Genomic DNA, 26175 nt, shown 5'->3' with positions numbered 1-26175 from the left:
CCTTATCAAATGATAAGTCGAATATTTTACTTTGTTGAAATAATTATCATTAAGTCTATCGACAAATGTATCCAGTTTTTCGTAGCCTGTTTCGTCATGAAGTAGCGCCGTAGAGCACCTCCAGTGCCTCCTATTTATGATTTTTAAACATTTGTTTTGCAAAATTTGTAGTTTTTTCCAGTGAGATTTTGCAGTCCTATACCAAACAGGACATCCGTAAGTAAGAGAGGGCCTTATTACACTCTTGATAAAAGATTGTTGGGAGACCTAAAACTACACATTGTTTAAAATTTCAGCTAAATCGGATAAAAAATAAAGCTTTTATGGGCTTCAGACCCTAGAGTGATTATTTTATTTGATCTTTAAATTTACTAGTTATATGAAATACGAAAATAATAAACTTTGCTTTCTAACACAAAGTTTATTTAGTGATGAAAGTAAGTTTTAGGTATTTGCCAAAAAAGAATATGAAAGTATGGCTTTTGTACTCTTTATCTTGGCTGAAAAATTTTTCTGATGGTCTCGCCAGGATTCGAACCCAAGCGTTCAGTGTCATAGGCGGACATGCTAACCTCTGCGCTACGGTAACCTCCAAAACTCCACTAAATATGACTCAAATCGGCGCACAACCTGATATAGCTGCAATATAATCCGATCTTCCGATTATACTTCTAGAGCTTCTAGAGGGAGCAATTCCTATCCGCTTTGACATACGTATGAAATATGGTGAAATACGGTTCATAACCTGATATAGCTCCCATATAAACAGATCTTCCAATTTTATATCTTGAGCCACTATAGGGCGCAATTCTTATCCGATTTGGCTGAAGTTTGGCAAAATGAATAGCAACCGCCAAACCAGGTATGACCCCAATCGGTTCATAACTTGGTATAGCTGAAATAGCATAGCAATTATTATCCATTATCTTTTGTTTGTGTATAAAGAGATTTCGGCCATAGAACTTGACAAATACGATCCATGGCGAAGGATCGCTCGCTCGAACTTAGCATGCTTTTACTTGTTATATTTCTAATCTTATGCCGTGATGTTTTTGTTTCTTTTCTTTCTCATTTTAGCGTAAAGGAGAAAGTGCGCGTGATTTGCCGGTAAGCTTTTTAGAAGATTTATTCTACGACACAGACACTATATACTATTAGATGCGTATTTGTACAAAAGCCCCTATACCCAAAGCAAATAAACAAATAAAACTAACAGTCAAGCAATCAATCAGTCAATCAATCAATCCTACCAACTACAATGCCACTTAAATATATAATAACCAGTCAACTATACTCTCTAAACATAAAAAATACTAGCTATACGATATTCATATAAAAAAATTTAAATATTGCAAAACAATACAAACAGCTCTTCTATATAAGAATACAAATATTTTGAAATGTTCCAACAATTAATAGAACAATGGGTATGCATACCTCATGCAAAACATAACACTATCTCTTCAATTTCCAAAATCTAATAACAATACTAGTTAACACATAATGAAATGCCTTTTAACTATCTCTACTATGACTACTACTAATAAAATATACTTAACAAAAATATTTAACAATATATAATAACATACACATATACTCTCGTAACCAATCAAAGCAGCATGTCAAATGTGTAAACTTGAATTTTTATGTATTTTTGTGTTTTCTAAATGTTTTCTTACAAAATTATATTTGTGGAAAATATTAAAATATTTTTAGTCTTATATTATTTATTTCAAGTTTCAAACTCTATTGTATTTTTTTCTATTCTATTGTCTTTTTGTTTTTCTTTTTTTTTATTATTATGAATGTTGTTCGTCATTGTTGTATCTGTGTTGTTGTATTCATTTGAAATATCTCATGTAGAAATGAAGAATACTTTTATTACACAATAAGATTTCATGTATGTGAAGAACTTGAATTGTTATAAGCAATGCAATAAACAATCAACACTCAATACATAAGAACATCTGACAATAATTCTTTGAAACTAAATAATAATAACTTTAGTAGAATACACTTTGCGAAAAATAAAAACAAATATACTAACATTTGTCGTTGAAGAACTCTCAGCTGCTGTAGTTACGGTACTTAGTGATTTGAATTGTGAGAGGACTGAATTATGTAGAGGATATAATAGTTAATATTGTAAGGGAGGGTCCAAAGGAAATAGTAGTTGCTAACATATGCACCAGGGTTAGTGGGGACAGTTTGCAAAGTTTCCTTTCCAAAAAAAATTACACTGATAGAAAAAACAAGTAAAAGCGTGCTAAGTTCGGCCGGGACGAATCAATCCGACGGACGGACATGGCTAGATCGACATAAAATGTCGCCACGATCAAGAATATATATACTTTATGGGGTCTCAGACGAATATTTCGAATAGTTACAAACAGAATGACGAAATTAGTATACCCCCCATCCTATGGTGGAGGGTATAAAAATGTTACAAAATCATACACAATTAATGTCTTTGTCATGAATACTTTTTTACCATACGGGGATGACTTTGTGAACACGCTTTGTTGGTTTCATTTTTAATATATGGAACATGTTATTCGAGGTTTCAACTAGTTTTTATACCTACCACCGAAGGATGGACGTATATTCATTTTGTCATTCCGTTTGCAACACATCGAAATACCCATTTCCGACCCTATAAAGTATATAAATTTTTGTTCAGCGTAAAAATCTAAGACGATGTAGCCGTGTCCGTCCGTCTGTCTGTTGACCGATCTCTCGATTTAAGGTCGTGGCCCCACAAAAGGCGCATTTATTGTCCGATTTCGCCGACATTTAATACAGTGAGTTGTGTTAGGCCCTTCAAAATTCTTCTGCAATTTGGCTCAGATCGGTCCAGATTTGGATATATCTGCCATATAGATCGATCTCTCGATATAAAGTCTTGGACCCATAAACGGCACATCCGATTTCGTTGAAATTTATCATAGTGACTTATGTTAGGCTTTTCGACATCCGTGTCGTATATGGTTCAGATCGGTCTATATTTGGATATGGCTACCAAAAAGACCTAAGACCCCGAATCGGCGGATCGGTCTATATGGTGGATATATTAAGATATAGTTCGATAGAACCCATCTTCGAACTTAACCTGCTTATGTACAAAAAAAGAATCTGTGCAAAGTTTCAGCTCAATATCTCTATTTTTAATGACTGTAGAGTGATTTCAACAGACAGACGGACGGACATGGCTAGATCGTCTAAGATTTTTATACCCACCCTTCCGTGGTGGGTATAAAAAAAAGATTTGTTTGAAAATGTGTCTATACCAGTGACGAGCACACAATTTCCATGGGCCTGCTTGGCATTATTTTCTTGTATACGCGTAATAGTGTGAGTATTTTTGCCAACCACTGGTCTAAGGTTGGTCAAATACTCAACCTTTCTCTCCAGTAGGAAAGGCACAAGCAAATAATTATTGGTCCAGTACACGAGTAATCGTTTGAGACTATCGAAGCTCTCTTGCAATTAAAGGTTTTTGATTTTACAACAAAAGTAAGGTCCTTGTCCTTTAGGCGAAGCTATTAAATGGTTTACTATAAATAAAAGTAGTTACGTTCAATAATGCTACGTTTATCGCTAAGTTTATCGGACATATCTCAATATGTTGAAGCGAAACGTAAAGTGGTTACAATTAAAGAAAATCTTCGTGAAAAAAATATTGTGTATGTCGTAAAAAAGTCCTCAACGTTATATATTTTTGCGTGCAGACGTTATCAGAATGAGAGCGGCTGTGGACAGTTCCGAGCATTTCGTTCATAAAAAACCATATCATCTTCATTGTGACTTCGCCTAGACCTTTGCATTCACACCCTTCGCCGCTACGTTCGGGTCCATCTTCTTCCGGGGACTATTGTTCACAGTGGACCAAACTGCAAACAAATTGGGAATAAGTCTACAAATATTTATCTGTGGCTTTGAGCGGTACAAAAAGCACTAGACATTTTCAGAGGATGACATAGGCTTTCAGGAAAGTGCTGCATATATGTCCCATTTTGTATTTTTGATCTAAAATCCACATTTGATAAAAGATTTTTTAAAAATTTCAATCGACAGAGAACAATACATAAATTGATTTGGTTATCTATTGTACTTTTACCCTAACACTTCCTACACTGATGGGACATATATGTCCCATTTGTCTGTGGGTTTCCAAGTTTCGGCCTGGCCGACCTTATTTAACTACTTCCGATTTAACTTCTTGAGCCCCTGGAAGCCGAAATTTTTGTGCGATTTTGCTGAAATTTTGTTCATAATGTTCTGTTACAACTTCCAACAACTCTGCCTAGTTAAATCTAAATCGGTTAAGAACCTGATATAGCTCCCATATAAAGCGATTTCCCGATTTGTTTTCTTGAACCCTTGAAAGTCAAATTTTTGGTCCGATTTGGCTGAAATTTTGCACATAGTGTTTCGTTAAGACTTTCGACAACTTCCCCAAGTACTGTCTAAATCGGTCTATAACCAGATATAGCTCCCATATAAACCGGTCTCCCGATTTGACTTGTTGAGCCCCTGAAAGCCTCAATTTTCATCTGATTTTGCTGAAGTTTTATTCTTAGTGTTCTGTTACAACTTCCAACAAGTGTGCCTAGTAACGTTTAAAGAACTTGATATAGCCCCCAAATAAACCGAGCTCCCGATTTAATTTTTTGAGCCCTTGGAAGCCTCAATTTTCATCCGACTTGGCTGAAATTTTGCACAAAGTGTTCCGTTATGACTTTAAACAACTTTGCCAAGTACGTTTCAAATCGGTCAAGAGCATGATATTTTTATCAAACCAAAATCAAAAGCGTTCGTCCTTGCGCCGAAAAAGACAAAAAATTCGACCTGTATCTTGATTACAAGAATACATGGACTCACAGAGGGACAGACGGATATGGCTAAATCGAATCAGAAAGTGATTCTGAATCGATCGGTACACTTATCAATGTGTCCAGTTCTTCTCCTTCTTAGCGTTACAAACAAATGAACAGTGGCGATATAGGGTATACAAAACATGTAGAAGAGTGCTAAGTTCGACCGGGCCGAATCCTGGGGACCCACCACCATAGATTATGCTAATATATGGGAGCTATATTAAGTTCGAAACCGATTGAGACGATACTAGGCACAATTGTTGGAAGTTGTAACAGAACACTATGAACAAAATGTCAGCCAAAACGGACAAAAATTGCGGCTTCCAGGGCTCAAGAAGTGATATCGGGTCATCGGTTTATATGGCAGATATATTAGGTTATAGACCGATTTGGACCGTACTTGGCGTACTTGCAGTCACAACAGAACACCACACGCAAAATTTCAGCCAAATCGGATGCAAATTAAGGCTTCCAGGGGCTCAAGAAGTCAAATCGGGAGATCAGTTTATACGGGAGCTATATCAGGTTATAGACTGATTCGGACCGTACTTAGGACAAATGTTGGAAGTCATAACGGAACACCACTTGCAAAATTTCAGCCAAATCGGGCAAAAATTGCGGCTTCCAGGGGCTCAAGAAGTCAAATCGGGAGATCGGTTTATATTGGAGCTATATCCAAATCTGAACCGATATGGTCCATTTACAATCCCCAATGATCTACATCGATATAAAGTATCTGTGCAAAATTTCAAGCATCTAGATTTACGCGTTCGACCGCTATTGTGATATCAACAGACGGGCGGAAATAGCTGGTTTGTCTCATAATGAAATCAATATTTCAACGTGCTACAAACGGAATGACTAAATTAGTATACCCCCGATATGAACCAAAGTCGGCACTGACATTGAGTGGTTTAATAAGAATATATTATTCTTTTTGGTCCATATATAGACCGATCTGGACCATATTCGACACAGATGTGTGAAATTTCCCCGAAATCGGATTATAAATGTGCCTTTATAGGGTCAAAACCTAAAACCGAGAGATCGGTCTATATGGCAGCTATATGCAAATCTGGGCCAAATTGCAGAAAATTGTCGATGAGCTTAACGCAACTCACTGTCCCAAATTTCGACGAAATCGGACAATAAAAGTGCCTTTAACCTTAAATCGAGAGATCGATCTATATGGCAGCTATATCCAAATACTTACCAATCTGGGCTGTCTTCAAGAGGGATATCGAGGGGCTTACCACAAATCACTGTCCTAAATTTCATCGAAATCGGACAAAAACTGCGCCTCTTGTGGGCCCCAAGACCATAAATCGAGAGATCGGACTTTAAGGTAGCTATATTCAAATACTTTCCGATCTGGGCCAAATTTCAGAAAGATATCGAAGGGCCTAACACAACTCACTGTCCCCAATTTCAGCAAAATCGGATAATAAATGTAGCTTTTATGGGAATAAGACCTGAAATCGGTCTTACACATATTGCACACATATTGGAACGTCAAAAAAAGCATATAAAAAAAATGTGGTAAAGATCGGACTAAAATTGTGGCTACTAGAGCCTTAAAGGCCACGTCGGATGAGAGATATATATGGGAGCTATATCCAAATCTGAACCGATTTTAATGAAATTTTGCACACGTACAAGGACGTCAAATGAAAAATCTTTTGTAAAGATCGGACCAAAATTGTGGCTACTATAGCCTAACAAGGCAATACCGATTTTTATTAAATTCTACGCACGTATCTTCTCTGCATGCCCTACACATGCTATCACTTGCCGCACCGATTTTACATAAGTAAGCTCGTAGTCCTATGTGTCCCGTTATGATATCAATAGCTAAGCTGACCTCCTTCTTGCTTCCTTTTGTATTGCTATGGTTAGTAAATAAGTCCTGTTTGGGGAATGTTTTTGGGGAGGAGGTGGACCCCCAGTAACTTGGTCCCACATTTGGATATCAGATTCGTCTTCTATTCTCAAGATACGTGTTCTAGTCTCATTTGAGTTCCGTTTTGCCATGGTCCGACAATTGGATATCAAATATGTTTTATAATCTTAAATACCTTTCGTTTGAGTCCCATATTGTCGTGATTGGTATATATATATATATATATATATATATATATATATATATATATATGTAAGGTTTTGGGGTGGGACGGCCCCCCTAGTTACTCTATCCGAAATTTGGATACCAAATTTTTGTTTTTAGGTTACTATAAGAGAGCACACAAAATTTCGCTTAAAGCGCACCATCCATCTCCGAGATCTAGCATTTCTAAAAATTTGGGTGAGTGAGAGGTCCGCCCCAAACACCCTTCAGATGTCAAACAAAAGCGTGCTAAGTTCCTTCAGAAAGAATCTTGGGTATCCACCACCATTGATTTGCTAAAAATCTATACAAAATAAATTTAGTTGAAGAACGTAATTTTATTCTACATAACAAACTTCTATCAAACCAGCAAAAATTAAAGCTTCTAGGAACCGAAGAAGGATGATCGAGAGGCCGGTATACATGGGAGCTTTATAACCTGATAAACTGATTTGGACCGTATTTGGTACAGTTGTTGGAAGGCGTAAAAAACCACAAAAACATGCAAAGATTTCAGCCAAATCGGAGGAAAATTGAGGGTTTTAAGGACTCAAGAAGTCAAATCGGGAGATCGGTTTTTATGGGGGCTATATCGGGTTAAAGACCGATTTGAACCGCACTTGACACAGTTGTTGGAAATCATAACAGAACACTATTAGCTAAATCGGCCCAAAAAGTCAAATCTCTAACCACCTACATCAATGTTAAGTAACCGTGGAAAATTTCAAGCGCCTAGCTTTACGCGTTCGACCGCTGTCGCGATTTTGACAGATGGACGGTCGGAGGGACGGATGTGGTCAGATGGAATCAGAACGTCGAGTCGATCAAGAATGTATTGGGTTGCCCAAAAAGTAGTTGCGGATTTTTCATATAGTCGGCGTTGACAAATTTTTTCACAGCTTGTGACTCTGTAATTGCATTCATTCTTCTGTCAGTTATCAGCTGTTACTTTTAGCTTGCTTTAGAAAAAAAGTGTAAAAAAAGTATATTTGATTAAAGTTCATTCTAAGTTTTATTAAAAATGCATTTACTTTCTTTTAAAAAATCCGCAATTATTTTTTGGGCAACCCTATATACTTTATAGGTCGTAGATTAATATTTCGAGGTGTTACAAACCGAATGACTAGATTACTATAGTACAACCATCCACCATGGGTGTAAATTGATTTCAAATTTTTTATAACTTGATATTTCAAGTATAAGAACAAATGTACACTCAGCTGAGAAATCTTCAATTCACATTCACAAAACAAATAAACTCTATTTTATAACAAAAAAATGTATCTGAGCAATATGATTTATTACACAGCAGCAAGTGATCTTTTAAAAATAGATTTTGGACCAATCAAAAAAATTTATAAGGCTTTTGTTTGCATGCTCTACACTTAAGAAATATTTAAACAAAGAACTCAAGTCATATTGCCTATACAAAGTTTAATTCTTAAATAATTACCACAACACTTCTTCTGATTTTCATTACAATTTCAATAAAGTTCAAATATTCTTTAAAGCAAAACAAACTGTTTACTCAACTTGTTTCAAAGACTTTGTTTGGAATTATTTGTTAAAAATTTCTGAAGCAGTTTTTTTTTCGTTTTTTTGTTAATACTTTTTGTTTTGCTATTAGTGTTGTTGTTTAAATTGATGTTGGTTTCTAGAGTAGGACAAGTCGAATGTCAATTTTTAGAAAAAAAAAATAACAAACGATATATTCAAGTTCACCATGTTTTAGTAAATAATATTTTTTTTTATTCCTATTAACACACAATTCAATTGTAACTTTTTTTTCTCAAGTTTTGATTCTATGGCAATATGACAAATGCTTAAATACATGCGTATGGTTGTTTAAAGACCAATTGCTTGTCAAAAGAAGAGTGACAAAAATACAACCAAATCTTTTTTCAGTTAACTAAGCCTCAAGGTGTTATAATTTTGGTTTAACAATTGACATGAATGGAGTGATGATGGGTGTATAGTTTAAATAATATACTTTCTAAGTTGGTTTATGAATAGGACTACAAAATGTGTTTGCAATAACGAAAAACAAAGAGGAAAAAATAAAGAATAAAATAACAAAAATTAAAAAAAACAAGTAAAAGCGTGCTAAGTTCGGCCGGGCCGAATCTTATATACCCTCCACCATGGATCGCATTTGTCGAGTTCTTTTCCCGGCATCTCTTCATAGGCAAAAAAAGGATATAAGAAAAGATTTGCTCTGCGATTAGAGCGATATTAAGATATGGTCCGGTTTGGACCACAATTAAATTATATTTATGTTGGAGACCTGTGTAAAATGTCAGGCAATTCGAATAAGAATTGCGCTCTTTGTGGGCTCAAGAAGTAAAATAGAGAGATCGATTTATATGGGAGCTGTATCGGGCTATAGACTGATTCAGACCATAATAAACACGTATGTTAATGGTCATGAGAGAATCCGTCGTACAAAATTTCAGGCAAATCGGATAATAATTGCGGCCTCTGGACGCTCAAGAAGTCAAGATCCCAGATCGGTTTATATGGCAGCTATATCAGGTTATGGACCGATTTGAACAATACTTGGCACAGTTGTTGGATATAATAACAAAACACGTCGTGCAAATTTTCATTCCAATCGGATAAGAATTGCGCACTCTAAAGGCTCAATAAATCAAGAGCCAAGATCGGTTTATATGGCAGCTATATCAGGTTATGGACCGATTTTAACCATACTTGGCACAGTTGTTGGGTATCATAACAAACCACGTCGTGCAAAATTTCATTCCAATCGGATAAGAATTGCGCCTTCTAGAGGCTCAAGAAGTCAAGACCCAAGATCGGTTTATATGACAGCTATATCAGGTTATGGACCGATTTGAACCATACTTGTCACAGTTGTTGGATATCATAACAAAACACTTCGTGCGAAATTTCATACCAATCGGGTAAGAATTGCGCACTCTAGAGGCTCAAGAAGTCAAGACCCAAGATCGGTTTATATGGCAGCTATATCAGGTTATGGACCGATTTAAACCATACTTGGCATAGTTGTTGAGTATCATAACAAAACACGTTGTGCAAAATTTCATTCCAATCGGATAAGAATTGCGCCTTCTAGAGGCTCAAGAAGTCAAGACCCAAGATCGGTTTATATGACAGCTATATCAGGTTATAAACCGATTTGAACTATACTTGTCACAGTTGTTGGATATCATAACAAAACACGTCATGCGAAATTTCATACCAATCGGGTAAGAATTGCGCACTCTAGAGGCTCAAGAAGTCAAGACCCAAGATCGGTTTATATGGCAGCTATATCAAAACATGGACTGATATGGCCCATTTGCAATACCAACCGACCTACACTAAGAGGAAGTATTTGTGCAAAATTTCAAGCGGCTAGCTTTACTCCTTCGGAAGTTAGCGTGCTTTCGACAGACAGACGGACGGACGGACGGACGGACGGACGGACGGACAGACGGACGGACATGGCTAGATCGACATAAAATGTCACGACGATCAAGAATATATATACTTTATGGGGTCTCAGACGAATATTTCGAGTAGTTACAAACAGAATGACGAAATTAGTATACCCCCCATCTTATGGTGGAGGGTATAAAAATCACCAAAAATCCCAAAAACAAATAACGAAAAATAATAATGCAAAAATAAAATTTTGGAAACAAGAAAGCACTTAAATAAAGTAAAAAAAAATCGCCTGGGCCGAACTTTTGATACCCACCAGCTCGGGTATATATGTTCACCACCTTTTGTTATAATCACGTGAAAGATGCATCATTTATTCATTTATGAACCTATACCAGCTACATCGTAGTATGGTCCAATTTGGATCAAACTCGGTACGGACGTCGAGTGATCTAATAATCACAATTCACTGTTCAAGTGTGTAAACTTGAATATTGATATTAATGTACAATTGGTATTACATGGCACGGTTTTCAAAAAGCCTAACAGAGGTCACTATACCAAATTTCAGCGAAATCGAAAAATATATGAGCCTTTTATGGTATCAAAACCTTATATCGGGAAATCGGTTTCTATGGCAGCCATCTCCAAATATAAACGAATCAGAACCACATTAAAAACGGATGTCGAAGGGCCTATTATAGCTCATTGTGCCAAATTTCAGCGAAGTCGGGCAATAAACGCTGTTTTTAAGGGCCCAAGGATAAAAATCGGGAGAACGGTATATATGGTAGCTAGTAAAATCGTGCTAAGCTCAGCCGGGCCGAATCTTTGGAATCCACCATCATGTATTCTGGTAGCTATATCTGGTTATAGACCGATTTGGATCGTACTTGACACAGTTGTTGGAAATGGTAACAGAACACCGCTTAAATCAGCCAAATCGGACAAAAATTGCAGCTTCCAGGGTCTCAAGAAGTCAACTCGGCAGATCGATTCATATGGGAGCTACATCAGGCTATAAACTAATTTTGACTGTACTTGGCGCAGTTGTTGGAAGTTATAACAGATGAATGTGCAAAATTTCAGCCAAACCGTATGCAAATTGAGGCGTCCAGGGGCTCAAGAAGTCAAATCGGAAGATCGGTTTATATGGGAGCTATATCAGGTTATTGACCGATTCGGACCGTACTTGGCGGAAGTCGTAACAGAACACTTTGTGCAAAATTTCAGCCAAATCGGACAATAAGTGCGGCTTCCAGGGGCTCAAGAAATCAAATCGGGAGATCGGTTTACATGGGAGCTATGTCCAAATCTGAAGCGATATGGCCCACTTGCAATCCCCAACAACCTACACCAATATTAAGTATATGTACAAAATTTCAAGAAGCTAGCTTTACGCGTTCGACCTCTATCGTGTTTTCGATGGACAGACGGACAGAGCTAGATCGACTCAGGATGATGTAACGATCAAGAATATATATACTTTATGGGGTCCTAGATCAATATATCGACTAGATTAGTATACCCCCATCTCATGGTGGTGAGTATAAAAATGAGCCGATCGAAACCATATAGGGCACGGATGTCGAAAAGCCTAATATAGATCCCTTCCTTTAATTGTCTATGGCAGAACTTTTGTCCAATTAGCCGAACGTAGAATAGCGTTCCAAGCGCCTCCATCTTCTGCGCTCATTCCAAAATCTCTAAAAACAAGTTTCGACGTCTCTCCCACCACTTGATTTTTCTATCGAGCTTTTGGTTGTCCCGGTTTGCGTGTACCACCGTGATCGGCTTCAAACGACTTCTTTGTTGGAAAATTTTTCATTTGTTCTAACAACATGACTTAGCCAACGCAACCATTAACGCAAACTGGTCCATATATTTTACAAAGAATCTTGCTCTCAACCACTCCAAGCACTGCCTCGTCTGCTTTCACAAGTACTCATGCCTCGGAAACTTATAACAACAATGTCTTATATAGTGTAATCTTCGTCTGTCCGGAGGTGCCTATTTAATCCAAAGTAGCATTTGTTTGCCAGTATTATTCTTCGCTTTATTTCAAAACTGCTGTCATGCGTTTCGGTTACGGCGGTGCAGAGGTAGATAAAGTTACTAACTGTCTCAATGTTCTGTTTCTCAACTTTCTTCATTTTCGTTATCCGATCCGATCGGTTGTACAAGGCGTTTTGGGAATTGAAATCATCCATTTCGTCTAACTCTCCTTCGATTCTTTCAAAGGCTGTACTCGTGGTTACTACTTTCGATGACCAATCAATGATATCAATGTCGTCGGCATAGGCGAGTAGCATATGTTCTCTTGTGACTAGAGTGTCATATCTATTCACATCTGCATCTCGTATAATCTTTTCCAGCAGGATATTAAAGAGCTCACACGATAGGCTGTCTCCTTGTCTCAAACCTCGTTTGGTATTGGATGGTTCGGAGAGGTTCTTTTCTCTTTTAAATGACAATCGTTGATCAGCAAGCGTCATCCTGCAAATTCGTATCAGTTTTTGCAGGAATACCAAACTCAGACATGGCTTAAAATACCTTTGAACGCATAGAGCTGTCGAAGGTAACTTTGTAGACAACGAAAATGTAATAGGTGTTGAATTGCCCTTCTCGAGTCTGTTTAAGGATTTGGCCACGGGTCTTTTCCAGTATAGACCACCATATCTGGTCTAAAGCCACACTGATAGGGCCCCATTATTTTATTGACTTTAGACTTTAATCTTTCACAAAGTACGCTCGATAGTATCTTGTATGTAATGGGGAGGAAACTTATTCCCTTGTAGTGGGCATATACCATCTTGTCCCCTTGTATGGGACATAGTATGATGAGGTTCCAATCGTGCTGATACATCCGCTTTATCAGCCTGTCGCCTCCGGTCTTAAACAGTTAGCCGGAACCCATCGGCTACCGCTGCCTTATTGTTTCTCAGCCGGGTTACTGATACATGGACCTCGTTTTGACTAGTTGGTACACATTCTACGCCATCATCAGGGATTGGTTTCTGTGGTATACGCATGGTCACCATCATCGGATACCAGCTGCAAGGAAAAATGTTCCTTCCATATCCTCAGCACACTATCTGTATCAGTTACCAGATTGCCTTCTTTGTCTATGCAGGAGTATGTGCCTGTACCAAAGTCATCGGTTAAATCATGAATTCTTGGTTAGAACTTCATTCGGACTTCATTCTGTCTCTTGAACATCTCGATTCGCTCACAGTCACGTCTTTGCATTTCCTTTTTCTTCTCGTGGAAAGATGTTTCTCCCCTATCCTTTTCTCACGATGCCTCTCCTTCATGTGGCACGTTGCGGCTGACTGTAAGGTTGCCCTGTATGCCGCATTCTTGGCTTCATCTGCTTTTTGGAACTGCTGGTCGTAACATGGATTGCTTGGGGGAAGATTTTGGTACCCAAGTATAGATGATGCGGCTCTTTTAATGGAGTGGGCAATGGTTGCGATTGCTCTGCTATACTATCGGGATAGGAAGTGCTTTCTTCAACCAATTGAGTCAGCCGATTTAAGTATGCCGGTACCACCTATGGATTTCCAGCTTCCGCTAGTCATCAGATCGTACGTTTCTCGCCACACTAAAACTAGTGCGAACCTTTGCTGCAACAAGGTAATGATACGAATCTCGGTTCGCCCCTCGGATTGATCATACATCTGACACGCTGGTTGAATGTCTGCCATATATCACAACATGTTTTATTTGGTTTCTCGTATTTTAGTGGGCAGACAGCCTGTGCCGTGAGAATACTTCGATGCTGGAATCTGGTGCTACTAACTATCATGTTCTTTGCCGCGGCGAAGTCCATAAGCCTCAATCCATTATCGGAAGTTTCTTCGGGTGTGCTAAATTTTCCGACTGTTGGGCCCAAGATATTTTCCTTCCCTATTTATACCCTACATCACCACTGTGGTATAGGGTATTATAACTTAGTGCATTTGTTTGTAACACCCAGAAGGAAGAGAGATGGACTCATTGATACTGATCGACTCAGAATAACTTTCTGATTCAATTTAGCTATGTCCGCCTGTCTGTCTCTCTTTCCGTCTGTCCATGTTAATTTGTGTACAAAGTACTGATCGCAATTTTCATCTGATTGTGCGGAGGAGGAGGAGGGTATAAAAAAGATAATGACAATTTGGAATGAAAATTTTCAGGAAATGATGATGGAATTTTTCGAATCCTTAGATTGAAATCTTTTCATTTAATAAATGTTGGCAATATTCCGTTTGAAAATAAAACTTCCGAAACATTCTCTATGTAAATTAATGCAGGCAAAATCTAAATTGAACTTTTCAACTTCAATAACCGCAACTACAATAATTTCAAACGGAGCGGCTGAACCAACTTTAAATAAAAATGTGTTACACCTGGAAATTTATTTCATTGGTGAGAAAAAGCAAAAAAAAAAGTTGAATATAGCTACCCAGGTAACACCGCGGATTGTGTCTTTTAAATAAATCCACTTTTGAATAAATCCACTTTGAAAATTCGTGAGCACAGAGTACGATTAAATTTTTTTTATACCCTCCACCATAGGATGGGGGTATACTAATTTCGTCATTCTGTTTGTAACACCTCGAAATATGCGTGTAAGACCCCATAAAGTATATATATTCTTGATCGTGGCGAAATTTTAGGTCGATCTAGCCATGCCCGTCCGTCCATCAGTCCGTCTGTCTGTCGAAAGCACGCAAACTTTCGAAGGAGTAAAGCTAGCCGCTTGAAATTTTGTACGTGTTTTGATATCGCTGTCATATAAACCGATCTTGGTTCTTGACTTCTTGAGCCTCTAGAGGGCCGTTACTATTAAAATTTTGAACGTAGTGTTTTGGTAGCACTTCTAACAACTACACTAAGTATGGTTTGCATCGGTCTATGTTTTGATATAGCTGCCATATAAACCGATCTTGGGTCTTGGCTTCTTGAGCCTCTAGAGGGCGCAATTTAGTCCGATTTGACTGAAATTTTCACATAGTGTTTTGATATCACTTCCAACAACTGTGCGAAGTATGGTCCAAATCGGTCCATAACCTGATATAGCTGCCATATAAACCGATCTTGGGTCTTGACTTCTTGAGCCAATAGAGGGCGCAATTATCTTCCGATTTGGCTGAAATTTTGTACAACGGCTTCTCTCATGACCTTCAACATACGTGTCTAATATGGTCTGAATCGATCAATAGCTTGATACAGCTCCCATATAAACTTATCTCCCGATTTTGCTTCTTGAGCTCCTACAAGGCACAATTCTTATCCGAATGAACTGAAATATTACACAATGACTTCTACAATGTTCAGCATTTATTTATGGTCCGAATCGGACTATAACCTGATACAGCTCCAGTAGCATAACAGTTTTATTCAATATTCTATGTTTGTCTAAAAAGAGATATCGACAAATGCGATCAATGGTGGAGGGTATAAAAGATTCGGCCCGGCCGAACTTAGCACGCTCTTACTTGTTTTTATTGACAACGAAACCTCAAATTGAAAGAATTCTAAGAAAAACATAAATTTCTGTGTTTTGCAGATAACAGTGTCCTTAAAAAACAAAAACAAAATTCTGCACGATTTTTTCACGAAAATATCCAAAATTTCCATTTCAGGCAAAGATAGTTTCTAATCGCCATTTTTTGTAAGTTGGCTGAGGAAGCTACAAATATTGTTTGAGGGAAAAAATTGTTGCATGTGTTTAGGGGATATTTCAAGTAAAACAAGCAATGTATTAAGTTCAGCCGTGCCGAACTTTGGGAACCCACCACCATGTATACTGCTAAAAATTTATATTGTACACAATAAATTTGGTTGAAGGGCATTATTTTATTCTGCATACGAAACCTCTGTCAAACCAGCAATAATTAAAGCTTCCAGGAACCGAACAAGGATGATCGAGAGACCGGTTTACATGGGAGATATATAATATTATAAGAGATATAAAAGATTATATAGTTGTTGTTGCCAAATTTCAGCCAAATCGGAGGAAAATTGCGGCTACAAGAAATCAAATCGAACTTCGAGGCGATGAAGAATATATATACTTGAGGAATCTTCGACGAATATTTCGTGGCGTTACAAACGGAATGACTAGATTAGTTAACCCCCATCCTATGGGTGTGGGTATAAAAACATAAGCCCAAATGGAAGATCTAGGCTTTGAGTTTTGAAAACTCACTGGAATTTTCCAAAATTTTTAATAAAAAATTGCCTATTTTAAAGTACATATAGCACCCAGCCAACTTACAAAAAACGGCGATTAGGAAACCATATTTGCCTGAAATGGATATTTGGAATATTTTATGGTTGGCAAAAATACTCACTCTATTGCACATTAATTTGTACGTAAATAAAAAAATAATACCATGCAGACCCGTAGCTTGCAAATAATTGGAATTGTGTTCTCGTCACTGGTATAGACACATTCTCACATACAACATTTCTTCCCTTTTTTTTTGTTTTGACTGAGAAAAGAACAGTCAGTGTATTGAGTAGCTCGGACGAGTGCGGATGGTAATTTTTAAAGTTTCGGTATAAAAATTCTGGTATGTCCAAAGGCAAATTTCTAAGGCACATACATTGTTTGGTAACATTTAAGCGATAAAGAAATATAAAAAAGGCTTTTAATATAATTGCATATCATAACATCGAAATAAATGCAAAGAGTAATGTTTCAACATTTGCATCTTTTTCAATATGCACAATCCATTTTAAACATTTGACGTTAAATTAATAAACCAGTTGAAACCCCGAATAACATGCTCCATACATCAATAATGAAAGGTATTGTTAATGTGAAAAAACTTTATATTTGTCACAAATTCTTGCAAGAATTTATCGCAAAAGACATGCACTTTTATCGTAAACGAAGTCCAATCGTTTTCAGAGAAGAAGTTTACTTGGCGAAAATTTCCTCTATGTCAAGCGAATTAATTTTTTTTTCGTGCTGGTGTAAGAGTTGGTTTAGGCGCACAGTGTCCCACCTTTTCGTTTCTTAGTTCATTTCGTATCTTTGACCTGAATCCCAAACATCTCCACATGGATTTCCTCATTTCACATATTTTTATAGTTTGAGGCGAATAATATTTACAACAACTCATTTATTTCTAATATTTTGGGTTTGATTTTTAATTATGGTAATTACAAATATAAATTAAAAACTAATGTCATGCCATAGAATATTTTTTTATTAGACATTAAATGAAAAAAAAATATCACTTCAATGAAATGCCTAAACTAATAATAGATCACAACAAATATACCAGTTACAAAATAACAAATCACTTTCTCAAGCATTTTGTACAAATATTTGCATATTTCATACACTATCATTTCAAATCGAAGCAAAAATTTTCACAAAAATCACCATCAATTCCTCTGACCATAGCCAGTTTCACAAAATTTAGATGCACTCACAAAGGCCACCAAAAAACAACCAGAACCCTTACATAAAAGATTTTCCTACCCTCTTTTAACAATATGCACCACTACTTTTCACAACATTATGGAATAATAATTACTAAAATGAATACCCCATTCCTTTTAAACGAAATTTCAAAACAAAACAAAAATTAATGGATCTTTCAATAATTAGCATTAAATAATCCATGTTGTGTGTACATACACAGGTAACCGATATTGACCTGGAAGTAAATGCGGCTACCGGAAGAAGTCCCTCATCGGACTCAGGGCTGGGCATGACCATGACGGATAACAAAAATCGGTACTGATTTTCCAAACGCTAGCAACTGCAAATCCCAAAATAAAATTTTATTGTTTTTTTTTTTTGTTTTTTTTTTTTTTTTTGAAAAACTTCTTGAGGAAGTATTTAAGGCCTAATTTTTTTCAAGAAATTCGAAAAACCCCCTTGGCTTTGTTAAAATAATATTTTGACTTTCTCCCTAACTTCTACATTAAAAATCGTTTAGACCCATACATCGTCTGCCCTATCGTCCCATGTCGGCGGAACCAATTTTGCATCGCTCATACCATCATCCCACACCATTACCGCTTCCACCAACAACGAGCTCATCTTTGTCGTCGGCAGCCAATGCCGCCCCATCTACAAACAGATCGAATAATAATTTCTTGCACCCCCATAATCATCACCACCCAGCATACAATAGCCATCATTCGTCACTGCGGCATTTGGGCGGTGCGGCTTGGTCGCGTCTAACCGGATCTTCATATCAATCATCATCGACCTCGAGAATCATGGGACCAACCTATGGTAGCAGTACCACCCATAATACACCACTCAAGCAGTTCATCCAGCAGCCGGCCAGCATGGGGGCCATGAGTCAGAATTATATAGACAATCAACATCAGGTGATCATTATATGAACTAATACTATACCACTACCACTACTACTGCCAAATAACAACAAACAACAATCTTCTTCCATACTAATTAGACCAGATTGTTGAATTAGCAATTTGTAACTGTGAAAGCTTTAGAACAAGTCCAAAATAGTTATCACCACACCGAAGAAGGAAGCTTTGAAATACGCACTATGACTAAAGCTTTTTTCCCCGACATCACTTTTGCTCTCGCTCTCGCTCCCGTCCCTCCTGTTTCTAAGTCTAGATATATAAATTTTTTTTTATACTTTTCCTCTCAATTTCTTAACTCAGCACTGCTATCTGCTCTCTCACCTACTAATTTGCTCACTGCGATTTAGTTTTTGGTCTTCTCCTTTGCCGCCTGTTTTGCTCTTCACACAATTTTCTACTCTTTCAAATAAAATTTCTTTTTAAGCACTTTACTTTAAAATTGAATTGAAAATTATACTTCCTCTAAATAAAAATTGACATTCGAGGTTCGTTTGGGTTTTTTAGGCTACGATTTTGCGGTGTGCTCCTAACTACCCTTAAGTTTGATATTTTGGTTCTAACACAGCAAAATCAAGATTTTAAGCCTAATGTGAGTCCTTTTCGGTGTTTATGCAATATAGAGCCAAATAAAACTACAAGCTTCAATGTGTGTGTATGAGTGTTTGAAAAATAAAATGTTTTTGTTTTCAATTTCTTATTGATTTTTTTTTCAGTGTTTTGTTTCTTTGTGTTTGTGTCAGTGGATTATTTTTTTATAAAACATATTTTCTATATCCTTATGTCCTTTAATCTTTGTGTTGTGAATTGGTTGTTAGTATTTTTGTTCAGTGTATCTACATAAAAATACATACATACCTCAAATAATTGATGTGTTCATTGTTCATTAGTCAATGTGAAATTGATTGGCTTAGTTGAGAATTGTAAATTTATGAGCAAGAATCTGTAGAAGAAAATAAAAAACTCTTGCTAACGAAAGACGAAAACAAAATCTATGCAAAAATATTTAAAATTATGTTAAAATAATGAAAGAAGGAACATTTTAGATACATGTTATTATTGTTAAACAATATATAAACAAATTTGTTGTTTTATTATATATGTAGGATGAAATAAAGCATAACAAAATACAATAACCTTTAATTTAATTAGACAAACTTCTCAAAATCAATTCAAAATAAAGATTACAAACCTCCTGTTTAAAATTAACAAACCAACAATTGTTAGTATTTCAAAGCTGTGAAATTTCTCCATAACAGATGCTGCTCTACAACATAACAAAGTTTTAGAATAATGACCCTAATAATTAAGCAAAGGCTGAATATTGGCAACCCCCCACCATGGATTCTGCTAAAATATGGAAAGTATATCTGGTTATTGACCGATCTGAACCGTACTTGCTGAGAGTCATAACATAACACTATGTGCAAAATTTCAGCGAAATCGGATGAAAATTGAGGCTTCCAGGGGCTCAAGAAATCAAATCAGGACATCGGTTTATATGGGAGCTACATCAGGTTCTTGACCATACTTTTTACAGTTATTGAAAATCATTACAGAGCACTGTGTGCAAAATTTCAGCCAAATCGGAAATAAATTGCGGTTTCCAGGGGCTCAAGAAGTCAAATGTAGGAGCTTTATGAGGTTATAGACCGATTTGTACCGTATTTGGCGCAGTTGTTGACAGACATTACAAAACACCACATGCAAAATTTCAGCCAAATTGGAAAAAATGTGGCTTCCAGGGACTCAAGAAGTCAACTCGGGGATCGGTTTAAATGGAAGCTATATCAGGTTATAGACCGATTTAGACCGTACCGCACAGATGTTGGCAGTCATAACAGATCACTATCTTCAAAATTTCAGTCAAATCGGACAAAAATTGGGGCTTCCAGGGGCTCAAGACTCAAGCTCACTTATAAACCAATCTCCCGAACCGATATGGCCCATTTGCAATCCCCAACGATCTACATCAATACTAAGTATCTGTGCAAGTGGCTAGCTTTACCCGTTCGACCGCTATCGTAATTTCAACAGACCGACGGAAGGACGTGGCTAGATGGATTCAGAACGACAAAACGATCAAGAATATTAACTTAGACGAATATTTCGAGGTGTTACAAACGAAGTGACTAGATTTATGTGCCCCCTTCATATGGTGGTGGATATAAAAAGGCATTAACTTCGACCGCACCGAACTTTGTATACCCACCACCTCGCGTATATATATAAACGACCTTTCGTCATAATCCGTTGATGGACCCATAGCAGCTATATCGAAATGGGGTCCGATTTGGAATGAATTCGGCACGGACATTGAGTGGTCTAATAAATACAAGTCATTGTTTAATATTGGTCTTTTTGACAGCTATATGCAAATCTGGCCCGATATATGCCAAATTGAAGAGAGATGTCAAAGGGCCATACACAATTCACGGTCTCATATTTAAGCAAAATTTTACAATAAATTCGCCTTTTATGAGCCCAAGACCTTAAATCGGAAGATCGATCTATCTGGGCCGTCTACAAGAAGGACATCGAGGGGCAAATCTCTCTGTCCCAACTTTCAGCGAAATCGGACAAAAATGCGCTTTTAGTGAGCCAAAGTCTTTTAATTAAGAGATCGGACTATATGGCAGCTATATACAAATCTGGACCGATCTGGGCCATATTCCAGGAAGATGTCGAGGGTCCTAACACAACTCACTGTTCCAAATTTCAGTGCATTCGGACAATAAATGCGCCTTTTATGGGCCCAATACCATAAATCAAGAGATCGGTGTATATGGCAGCTACATCCAAATCTGAACCGATCTGTCTTCAAGAAGGATATCGAGGAGCCCAACCCACTCTCTGTCCCAAGTTTCAGCGAAATCGGGCAAAAAATGCACCTTTTATGGGCCAAAGACTTTAAATCCAGAGATCAGTCTATACGGCAGCTACATATATCCAAACCTGGACTTATCTGGGCCAAATTTGAAAAAAAATGTCCGAGGACCTTACACAACAAGTCCCAAATTCCAATGAAATTTGACAATAAATGAGCCTTATATAGGTCCAAAACCTTAAATCTAGAGTTCGCTCTATATGGCAGCTATATCCAAATTGAGCGGCCTAACACAACTCAATGTCCCAAACTTAAGCGAAATCGGACAATAAATATGACTTTTATGGGCCTAAGACCTTAAGTCGTCAGACCGGTCTAAATAGGGGGCTATATCATGTTATAGTCCGATATAGCCTATCTTCGAACTTAACCTGCCTATGGACCTGTGCAAAGTTTTAGCTCAATATCTCAATTTTTTAAGGCTGTAACGTGAAGGACGGACAGACAGACAGACATCTTAAATAGCCCTAGAATTTTATAGGTTCCGAAATGGATATTTCGATGTGTTGCAAACGCAATGATAAAATGATTATACTCCCATCCTTCAATGTTGGGTATAGTAATTAAGCCAGGAAAGCCTTCACAAATAACATTTTGATATTTAAATTATTTCTATACACAGAAAAAAAAATTGGACAAAATTTTTCAATTAAAAATTTATTTGAAAATAATATCGTTTTCAATCAAAAAATTAACTGTTTCGTTCAATTATTAATCGAACATGATTTTTTTTTCAATTACAATCATAATTGGAATTTTTGCCATTTTCAATTAAAAAAATAGTAAGAAAATGCTAAAGTTGGGCGGAGCAGACTGTATAATAGGCTACACCTACCCTACCATTATAAATTCAAGCTATATCAAAATTTGAACAGAATTTTATTCGAACAGATCGTTTGAAAATTGTTTTTACTACGGCCATATAAGTGCAAATCTGACGATAAATATATATGGGAGCTATATCTGAACCGTTTTTAATGAAATCTTGCAGATATGTTAAAACCAGTTACAAAACAATCCGTGCTAAATTTTGTGCAGATCGATTGAAAATTTTCTTTATAACGGTTAGCTTAAATCGGGCGAAATAATTACAGGATCTATATCCAAATCTGAGCTGATTATAGTGACATTTTGCATATATGTTGATTAATATGACAATGTGTACCAAATTTTAGGCAGATCAGTCGAAAATTGTTATTATTGCGGTGCAAATGAGGCGAAACATATATATGAGAGCTATATCCAAATCTGAACAGATTTTAATGAATTCTCGCAGATAGGTTAGGATCAGTAACAAAACACTTTGTGCCTAATTTTGTGTCGATTGGTTAAAAACTGTAGTAACTACGGCCATATAAGCGCAAATCGGGCAATACATATGTATGGGAGCTATGTTAAGATCAGTAACAAAACAATCCGTGCTAAATTTTGGCAGATCGGTTGAAAATTTTACCAAAGATCGGCCTGTCCGAATTTAATGCCTTTTTACTTCCTCGAATTGAACATGCTATGTTTTAATTGAAGAATTTCAATTACTTTTTTTAAACGGTGATTGATATTACCATTTTCGTGATTGAAGCAGTTTCAATTAAAAAATAAATTGGATCAATTAATTTCATGATTGAAACCGATTTTTATTTAATAAATTTAGAGAAGTAAAAACTTCTTAAGTGCGCCCTGACGAACTATGGATACCCATCACCATGAATATATTTATCATGCTAACTTATTAGCATAGTTGTATCCAACTATCGGCTGGTCTAGAACTTATTTGATTTAGGTGCCGATAACTCTTATAAAAGTCACAGTTTCAGCTAAATCGGACAATAAATCGGGTTTTAAGGGATTGAGAACCTAAATTGAAAGATGTGAAGGCTACATCGAAATATTGTTTGAGGTGGACCATTTCCGGTTCAAACGATGGGAGGGAGGTCTAGACTAACTCTCTGTTGTGAATTTCAAAGTAATAGGAAATGGTAATGTATAGACTGAAGAAACAATAACAAGTAAGAAGGCGTTAAGTTCGGCCGGGCCGAACTTTGGATACCCACCACCTCGGGTATATATGTGAACCACATTTCGTCAAAATCCAGTGAAAAAGACATCCCTTATGCCCCATAGCAGCTCTATAGATATCATCCGATTTAGACCAAATGCTTATAAGTACATGTCATTGTTCAACCGAAAAACCGGTCTATATGGCAGCTATATCCAAATCTGGACCGATCTCAGCCAAATTGAAGACAAATATCGAAGGGCCCAACACTAGTCATTGTCCTAAATTTCGGCGACATCGGACAATAAATGCGCTTTTTATGGGCCCAAACCCTTAAATCGAGAGATCGGTCTATATGGCAGCTATATCTTAATCTGAACCGATCAGGGCCAAATAGAAGAAAGATGTCGAAGGGCCTAAGGAAAATCACTGTCCCAAATTTCAGCAAAATCGGATAATATATGTGGCTTTTATGGCCCTAAGACCATAAATCGGAGGATCGGTCTATATGGCAGCTATATCCAAATCTGGACCGATCTGGGCCAAATTGACGAAGGATGTCGAAGGGCTCAACGCAACTCAAATTTCAGCAATTCGGATAATAAATGTGGCTTTTATGGGCCTAAGACCATAAATCGGAAGATCGGTCTATATGGCAGCTATATCCAAATTTCGACCGATCTAGACCAAATTGACGAAGGAAGTCGAAGGGCTCAACGCAACTCACTGTCCCAAATTTCAGCAAAATCAGATAATAAATGTGGCTTTTATGGGCCTAAGACCATAAATCGGAGGATCGGTCTATATGGCAGCTATATCCAAATTTGAACCGATCTGGGCCAAATTGACTAAGGATGTCGAAGGGCTCAACGCAACTGTCCCAACGCAACTGTCCCACTGTCCCAAATTTCAGCAAAATCGGATAACAAATGTGGCTTTTATGGGCCTAAGACCATAAATCGGAGGATCGGTCTATATGGCAGCTATATCCAAATCTGAACCGATCTGGGCCAAATTGACGAAGAATGTTAAAGGGCCTAACATAACTCACTGTGCCAAATTTCATCCAAATCAGATACAAAATGTGGCTTTTATGGGCCTAAGACCCTATATCTGAGGATCGGTCTATATGGCAGCTATATCCAAATTTCGACCGATCTGAGCCAAATTGACGAAGGATGTCGAAGAGCCCAACACAACTCACTGCCCCAAATTTCAGCAAAATCGGATAATAAATGTGGCTTTTATGGACCTAAGACCCTAAATCGGCGGATCGGTCTATATGGGGGCTATATGAAGATATAGTCCGATATAGCCCATCTTCGAACTTAACCTGCTTATGGTCAAAAAAAGAATCTGTGCAAAATTTCAGCTCAATATCTCAATTTTTAAAGACTGTAGCGTGATTTCAACAGACAGACGGACGGACATGTCTAGATCGTCTTAGATTTGGACCAAATACTAATAAGTACAAGTCATTGTTCACCTGCGTATAAAAAAGTATTGGTCTTTTAAGTAGCTATATCTAAAAATAAACCGATCTGAATCATATACGACACGGATGTTGAAAAGCCTAACATGAGTCACTGCGTCAAATTTCAGTGAAATCGGATTATAAATGCGTCTTTTATAAGCCCAAGACCTTAAACCGAGAGAACGGCCAATATGGGAGCTATATCCAAATCTGGACCGATCTGGGGCAAGTTGCAGAAAACTGTCGAAGAGCCTAACACAACTCACTGTCCCAAATTTCGGCGCCTTTTATGGCCCCAAAATCGTAAATCGAGAGATTGGTCTATATGGCAGCTACATCTTAATCTGAAACGATCTAAACCAAATTGAAGAAGAATGTCGAAGGGCCTAATTCAACTCACTGTCCCAAGTTTCGGCGATATCGGACAATAAATGAGCCTTTTATGTACCCAACACCTTAAATCGAGAGATCGGTCTATACGGCAGCTATATTCAAATCTGGACCGATCTAGGCGAAATTGAAGAAGGATGTCGGAAGGCCCAACACAATTCACTGTCCCAAAATTTTGGCAAAGTCAGACAATAATGCGTCTTTTATGGGTCCAAGACCTTAAATTGAGAGATCGGTCTGTATGGCAGCTATATCCAAATCTGCACCGATCTGGGACAAATTTACGAAAGATGTCGAAGGGCATTACACAACTCACTGTCCCAAATTTCAGAAAAATCGGATAATAAATGTGGCTTTTATGGGCCTAAGACCCTAAATCGGCTGATCGATCTATATGGGGGCTATATCAAAATATAGTCCAATATAGCCCATTTTCGAACTTAACCTGCTTATGAACAAAAAAAAGAATGTGTGAAATGTTCAGCTCATGGATAGATCGTCTTAGATTTGTACGCTGATCAAGTATATATATATATATATATACTTTATAGGGTCGGAAATGGATATTTCAATGTGTTGCAAACGGAATGACAAAATGAATATACCCCCATCCTTCGGTCGTATAAACACCATACGGAACGTAAACAGCCATTAAGATACACATCTACGTTTGCCTACTGGTCAACATCT

General features: G+C 37.3%; 1 protein-coding gene across 3 annotated transcripts in view; it reads left to right on the top strand.

Annotated features, from left to right (window-relative positions):
• Positions 1–26175, top strand: part of LOC106084651 (whirlin) — a 255495-nt gene that overhangs the window by 142606 nt on the left and 86714 nt on the right. For 2 of the 3 annotated variants that reach the window (XM_059360095.1, XM_013248507.2), the window contains exon 9: positions 1078–1107. The exons of the other annotated variant lie outside the window; for it this stretch is intronic. In XM_059360095.1, coding sequence (XP_059216078.1) covers positions 1078–1107 — 30 coding nt within the window. The remainder of the gene's footprint in view (positions 1–1077; positions 1108–26175) is intronic. 3 annotated transcript variants of the gene reach the window in all.

This window comes from Stomoxys calcitrans, chromosome 1 (assembly GCF_963082655.1).
Source record: "Stomoxys calcitrans chromosome 1, idStoCalc2.1, whole genome shotgun sequence".
Classification (NCBI taxonomy): domain Eukaryota; kingdom Metazoa; phylum Arthropoda; class Insecta; order Diptera; family Muscidae; genus Stomoxys; species Stomoxys calcitrans.
The sequence above is the reverse complement of the archived record's forward strand: the minus strand, read 5'-3'. Positions and strand labels throughout refer to the sequence as shown.